The following is an 8076-nucleotide window of genomic DNA, read 5'->3' as shown; positions in this document are numbered from 1 at the left end:
TATTTTTACACATTTATATAATTTTGAGAAATCGTATCATTTACAATCGCCACTAAATCCTAAAAATCGATACGAAAAGCCTTTTCAACACTAGATATATAAATATTGTTTGACAAAGAATACATAAAATATGTCATATCTTATTGGTGAAACATTTAATATAAGAGTTTGAGGTTGCATGTTCGAATCTTGTAAAGATCATACGCATGTTTTTTTTTTTGAAGAAAATGAGTTGAACATTTATAGCGATTGTAATCGCTACAATAATCACCACGATTGGATGTAGTTTTTCGTATCAATTATTGAGGCCAACCCCAGCGATATTGAAAACCACTATTAAAGGCTAAGGCAACGGGGGATATTGTATCGAATGACCATTCGTTGGGAAAGCTTTTTGTTGCAATTACAATCGATACTAAAGGTTAAAATAATCGCTACAAAAAGGTTATTTTCTTGTAGTGATATTTTTGATAAAATATCAAATAATAAATTTATAATTAGGCCACAAGACAACATCATTTAACATTTTAATTTTTCACCAAGTATCCACGTTGGATAAATATAGATTGACTTTGTAGCAAAAAGAGTTAATTTAGAATTCTATTTTCAATCAAATTGAATTATAATACGTAGTATAATTTTATCTTAAAAGTCCATAAACTACCCGGGCATCGCCGGGGCACAAGACTAGTAACTAATATATAAAGCTAAACTTTTAGCCAGTTCACGAGGCATCGACACTTGGCGTTTCAACTTTTCGCCAAGTGTCGCGCCACGTTGGATGGATTTAAATAGATGATTAAAAAGTTAATTTAAAATTCTATTTAGATATATAATTTTAGGATAAAATTGTTAGTTTAGAGTTTTATTTTCAATAAAATACCAACATTTTAGAGGTACAAATTGAATTATAATTTTGTTAAAATTTTTGTTTGATAAAATATAGCAAATCGTCATAAAAGCACATCAATTCCTAACTAATTTTGTATCAATGATATATTTAAAAATTTGACATATAGATTAAAAATTTATCTTCATTAAACAACTCGGGCATCACACGGGGCACAAAACTAGTTGATATTTAAAGATATTAGTCGTGAATCTCATTCGTACACAATATAAGCGTGATAAAATAAACATGTATTCCTAAAAAAATGGAGATTATTATATAATAATTTATAATATATTTTTATTTATTATAAGAAAAATTATTACAAAAACATGTATTTTAAGTCGAATATTATGAAACAAATGTAGCATCATGTGTACAACATCACATTTCATGTGAGAAAATTTCGTCACCCAAACTCTTTGACTAGTCTCACGAAAATAATACTCCGTACAGTATAAAAATAAAAAGGGAGACATTAAAGTTACGCTTCTCATTAATATTGCACCAATAATTGCATTATTTATGGGAGACTGGGAGTTATGGGAACATACAGTATATATAATATGTCACTTCCATATAAACTTCATAACAAAAACTCAGCAAACAATTTTTGGAAGAAAGGAAAGGAAAATAAAAATGGAATTTCCTTCACTAATCCAAATTTCTGAGTCTTTCATTAAGCCAAAGTATGAAACAAAAGAGGCTAAGAAACCTTATTACTTATCTCCAATGGATTTAATGTTTCTTTCTTGCCATTACAATCAAAAGGGTCTTCTTTTTACTAAACCAAAAAATGACGACCCATTTTTCATTGAAAATCTCTTAGAAAGCCTAAAAAACTCTCTTGCTCTTACTCTTGTTCATTTCTATCCACTTGCTGGTCAATTTGAGTCCATCATCGATGAAGACCAACATCGCATGTTGGTCTTCATCGATAGTAATAAGGGCTCGGGTGTTCGATTTGTCCATGCTAAATTAGATGTAACGATATCGGATATTGTTACACCAAATGTACCTTCCGTGGTAAGGTCATTCTTTGACTTAAGCGATGGGGAACTCAATTTCGACGGCCATACGAGGCCTTTGTTATCGATTCAAGTTACGGAATTGATTGATGGGATATTCATTGGTTGTTCGATGAATCACGCTATTGTTGATGGAACTTCGTATTGGCATTTTTGGAATGTATGGTCCGAAATACACCGTGCTAATGGAAAAGATATTAGTATCTCTCGTTCGCCTATCCATGATCGTTGGTTTCCTGATGGTTATGGCTATAAAGACACTTTTTTTCCATATGTCAATCGTAACGAATTCATTCATGGGTAAGTGTCCTCTATTGCTCTCTTGTTTTATATTTTCTCCATTTTTTTTTTAATTTTCTAACGTTTTTATGTCTGTTAAAAAAAAAATCATAAACCATGCACCATATCCCCTTTGACACTGTTTCGGCAAAAAATGGCTAACCGGGCCCCATTGGGCTGATGATGTGCCTCGGATGTGGGCCTTCGTCGGACCTGCAAAATGAACTCCGAGCCCCGGGTGTGGACCCCGAGGCGGAGCCTCCGACGCTCAAGTTAGTGCCAAACAATGGATATTTTTTAGAGAGGTTTTTAGGAGAGAAAGGTGTTTCATGGTCATTTTAATGTAAGAGTGACCAACCCCTTTACCTTTGCCCTAAGTATGGTATATATAGAGGTTATGAGTGGGCTTTTGGACCCAAGCAATGTAAGATTTATTTGGACCTTTTAGGCCCTTTGGTCTTATGAGGCTATAATGGGGCCTACCCATTATAGTACCCAAACAGACACTATATATAGTGTGCTGTATATCTTTTTTTTTTTTTATTAACTGTAATTACATAGAAGTATTTATATGACTATTACACTGGGTGTTCGGGTTATTTATTATTCTGGAGTTTTCAGTGTAAAACCTTTGACCTTTGATCGACCGAGTAACCTTTGAATAAGTAACTCTAACCAACCGAGTAACACATTACCGACCAAGTAACTCATAATAAGTAATCCTGGTCACATTATGTCGCCAACCACATATGAAAATTTGTTATATGACTATTTTTTCTTACATAAATATAAAAATTACTCCATCGGTTTCGTAACAATTGCAATATTTAGACTTTTGCACTATTCACATACTTACTTTAATTATACTTTTTATCAATATAGAAAAACATATATTGTCATATAAAATTTTTTTAGATTAGTTTATATCATGTTTTTATACTTCTTAATTATATATAATTACAATTATTAATAGTGAAGTTCTGCATTAACATGTGTGTCAATTAAAGTATTGTGATTATTATGAAACGGAAAAAGTACGAATATGATATGTTGGGAGGAGAAATAGAATGGTGGTTGTGGCTGAGGGGAAAATAGAGAAGGGATAAATGGGTATTGGGTAATTTTAATGACAAAGCATGGTGAAATGGACAATACATTGAATTATTGATAGTATCAAAGATCATTGAAAGCAGTAGTTCTGTTTGGGGGGTGCGGAAAGATTAGAAAGTTGAGCAAGGCAAGACGAATATGCTGAATTATTCCACGTTTATTTTTATTTTTTTCTTGCCTGGGGTTGCAAACTTTTGAAGTTTTGAATGTTTTCAAACAATTGTGCCGTTAGAAATCATTTGGTACCCTGCCTCAAAATAAAAAATAAATTAAAAAAAAAAAAAAAAAAAAAAAAAAACCTTTTTTTTTAAAGACAAGATAGCGCTCATTTTATTAAATTAGGTCCAAATCTGCTAAAGTAAAATATTTTGCGGAAAAATAAATAAGACTCTAGCAATAAGATGTGCAACAGCATTATATGAATGTTTAACATGTGAAATAGTACATACATCAAAGAGCAAATTATCTATCCTAAAATCATCAATCAATCAATAATCAATAGCTATATACTAAAAGACATACCAGCAATAACACGTGTCATTTTCTGATGTCTCCCTTAGTTTATATATATATATATATATATATATATATATATATATATATATATATATATATATATATATATATATATATATATATATATATATATATATATATATATATATATCATAAAATATTACAAAAGATTTTCCTTCAAAATAAAATAAAATAAATAGAAAAGATTTAATGTATCCTTTTAAATATATATGGGAAAATACAAGTTAATCTACCAGATAAACAAATTTTTGTTAATTTAATGGCATTTTTGTAAATATATTGAAAAAGTAGAGTCATTTATTCTGTACTTTTGGTGAGTTTTCCAATTGTTGTTTGCCTTTTGCTTTTACTGTTTGGTGAGGAAATTACACATATATCCCTCAATTAGTACATGAAAAGACGCATATACCCCTCCATTGGTACTTGAAAAGACAATTATACCCCCAAATAAACAAATTTTGTTTAATTATCTGGTGAATTAACTGGGTATCCCTCAATATATATTGATATCATAAACTTTTTAATACAATTTATGACATATGTAGAGTTATGTACTACCCCTTTACTATTAATAAAATAAGGATTTTTTGTTTTTTTTTTTAAAAGATTTTTATATTTAATCATGTATAAAAAGCTTGCCAATAGTGATATGAAAAATATTTTAAGTCATTTGATTATTGAGAAAAAAAAATGCAACCTACATAAGAGAGAATGAATAATAATGAGCAAAAAGATATCTACTTACTAGTTAAATACATATTGTTAAAATTTTATTTGGTTTACAAGAAGAAAACGATATAAATTTGTTGGTGAAATATATACAAATATACATTTATACCACCATTCAAAAAAAAAAAATATTTATACCTATTTTAAAACATCTATTTTGCTAATAGTAGACTTTTATAATAAATTCATTTTACAAATTAATAACTTAACAAATTTTTTTTTACAATTAAATATAACGTTAATTAAAGAATAGTTATTGAAAATAACCGTGCATATCACGGGACTTAACCTAGTATATATATAACAAATTTGATCATATTTTGGTTTTTGAAGCACCTAAAGAAATCATTACATACAATTTAATTTAATTTTACGCACATATTTTGACTTAAATTGTTTGTTACTTTTACCATTTTCTGGCTATAGGTTCAACCCACCACCATTTGAAGAGAGATTCTTCCATTTCTCATCAGAAACAATAGCAAAACTCAAGGCAAGGGCTAATCAAGAAATAAGCAACAACAATATCGTGATTTCATCCTTTCAAGCTCTCGCGGCATTTCTCTGGAAATCTATGGTACAAGCGAAAGGATTGAAACCAGACCAGCAAACCCACTGCAAGTTAGCTGCTAATACCAGGACAAGATTAAACCCGTCGTTGCCTGAAGAATACTTCGGCAACTCACTTGTAGTACTAACATCAACTGTAACAGTTGGAGAATTGTTCAAGAATTACTTAGGGTGGACTGCATCAGTGGTGCACCAGTCAGTGGTTAACCTTACCAACAAAACAGTAAACGATTTTGCTGATTCATGGCTCAAGTCTCCTTTCGTATTTAGTCTTGATCAAAAGTTGGAGAAGGATGAAGGCAACTCAGTACAAGTAGGAAGCTCGCCTCGATTTAACATATATGGAAATGAGTTTGCGGGACTTGGGAAACCTATTGCAGTTCGCAGTGGATTTGCAAATAAGTTTGATGGCAAAATTACTGTCTACCCGGGATTCGAAGGCGGAGGAAGTGTAGATGCCGAGATAAGTTTGTCGAGTGCTTACATGAGAGCTCTTGAATCTAACAAGGAGTTCATGGCTGTTGTATCTTCACCATAAAAGATCGAAAGGTCGTAGTTACAAGATCGGGTAAGGCTAGCTTATGGCTTATGCCCCGTATAAGTATGATAAATTTGCTCGTAACTTTCTTATTTGATGTTGAATAACTTATTTTATGTCCTTTATTGATTATGATAGAGTTAATATAAAAGTTGGGTACTCAACTTTGGCCTTTGTTGCAAATTGGGTACTCAACTTTCAATATTGGCAAATTGGGTACTATGACCTGCCTGAATCTTCTTTTCTGGCAAGTAACCTACACTACCAGGTTACCATATTGCATTCTATTAAATGAAAAAAACTAAAATAACTCAACCTCTTTCTCTCTCTCTCCTCCTTTTCTCTCTTCCTCCATTAACAAACCTCCATTTATTTTTCAATTATGCAATAATATTTTCAACATTTCTACCTTTGATATTTGCACATAATTATTAGTGCAATTCGAAGTTTTTTTTAATTTAATTTCGCGAATTTTTTGCTGATGATCAGATTACAACTAGCACAATTTTTAGTGGAAGTAAATTTCTTTGTTTATCTATTTTAACTATTGAAGATGCAAAATTGATTTAAATGGTTAATGAGGTTTTAAATTTTAGTAGGTAGGTTGTTTGGGATAATGAATTGAAGTGAAAGGTATTTTACTTTTGGTTAATGTTTTTAGTATATGGGAGATTTTGAATTGCCATTTATGTAGAAAAAATCAACTAAACAACAAAAAAAAATGTAGAAAAAATCAACAATTTTTTTTTCTTTGACTACCACCACAGCACCACTGCATCCACACCCCCACGAAATTCCCACCTCCATGAATCCCACGCCCACAGATCCGACCACCCTCACGAAAAACCCACAAATTCAACCACCCCCATGAAAGCCCTAAAAAATCCAACCACCTTCACGAACCCAGGCCACCACCCTCACGAAACCTAGACTAACACCCTCGCAAAAACGCCCCCATAATTCCAACCAACCTCACAAAACCCAAGCCACGAAACGCACTCACGAAACCCCCCACAAATTCAACGGAATCCACTATGAAAACCCCACAAATTCGACGAAACTCACCTTGAATTAGTTTCTTTAAGGTCAGAGAGAAAGAAAGTTGAGCTAAAAAAGGTTGAATAGGAGAGAGAAAATTGGGGAAAGATGAATTTTTTGGTTAATTAATTCAATTGAAGTTTTTTTTTTTTTTTTTAAATTTTTTTTTATGTTATTAATGTTTAGTAACCTGTTAACCTGTTGTTAAAGGTCAAAATTCAGGCAATACCCAAGTTTAGTACCCAACTTGCAACAAAGCAAAGTTGAGTACCCAATTTGCAACTTTGGGCGAAGTTTAGTACCCACATTTTATATTTACTCGATTATGATAACATTGGTGCTCAAATTATGTGATGTACTGTAAACAATTGGAAATTTATTATGGTTTTCATAAAATGTTTATGTTTTTTTTTAAAAAAAAAAAATTATTTTATTTATTTGGTTGGATTGATTGTTTATTATTGGCTTTCATTTTAATGTTTTAGTTGAAAGGAAAATGAATGTTGTAAATTGGATCAACAACATGAACCATTGATCACTTAAAACTTTTAAAGTAAGTGATTGAGATAAGAGCTGAATCAGTCCTCTTTACAACGTCGCTTGGCATGGGCCATGCTGGCTCTTCCAAAATTTGGCCCAACTAGGAACAAACCCTTTTAAACTCAGTACGATACGACCACAAGTGATACCATGATGCGCCATAAATTGGTCAAAAGAAAAACCATTTTCAAAATTTTTGTAATAGTTTGACGGGCCAATCATATGTCAACCAATTATTTTTCAACCAATTGACAAAAATTTAAAAATTACTCCCTCCGTCCCTAAATTACACTCTTACTTTTCTCTATTATGTGAGGAATAAATACTACAAGTAGAAATGTAATTTAGAATTGAAGGGAATACTATCAAGAAAACTTAGGGGTCGTTTGATTGGATCATTTGGAGTGGTTGGAATGGAGTTAGAATACATTTTATCTAACTTTTTGTTTGGTTGAGGTTTTTAGTAATGGAATCATTTCCAAGGGGTTCTAATTCCTTCCCCAATACCCATGGAATCCCATACCCACCCCTCCCCCTAACTCCCTAAGATTCACATTCCATTATCTTACAACTTGTTTGGATGGAGAGAAATGGAGGTAAGGGGAGGAAAGGGAAGGGATGAGCTTTCCTTCATTTGGATAGCAAAAATGGGAGGTGAGGGAATTGGGAGGAAGAAAAATGGAAGGATTCCACAATTAAGAAACAAATCTTTCCAAATTTAAGAAGATTTGGAAGGAAACTGCTTTTTATTTTCTCCACCTTGCTACTGTTTGTCGTCTCCACCACCTGTCGTCATCTTCCGCCGCCATTTCCACCGC

General features: G+C 31.9%; 1 protein-coding gene across 1 annotated transcript; it reads left to right on the top strand.

Annotated features, from left to right (window-relative positions):
* The first annotated feature begins 1414 nt into the window (after positions 1-1414).
* LOC145639999 (putative acetyltransferase At3g50280) lies at positions 1415-5801 on the top strand. Its single transcript, XM_081691307.1, has 2 exons — positions 1415-2217; positions 4999-5801. The coding sequence occupies exons 1-2, from the start codon at positions 1415-1417 to the stop codon at positions 5678-5680; spliced, it is 1485 nt and encodes a 494-aa protein (XP_081547433.1). The 3' UTR covers positions 5681-5801.
* The last annotated feature ends 2275 nt before the right edge of the window (positions 5802-8076 follow it).

This window comes from Chenopodium album, chromosome 7, assembly GCF_948465745.1.
Source record: "Chenopodium album chromosome 7, dcCheAlbu1.1, whole genome shotgun sequence".
In the NCBI taxonomy this organism is placed as follows: domain Eukaryota; kingdom Viridiplantae; phylum Streptophyta; class Magnoliopsida; order Caryophyllales; family Amaranthaceae; genus Chenopodium; species Chenopodium album.
Note: the sequence above shows the minus strand (reverse complement) of the source record. Positions and strands in the feature narration are given on the sequence as shown.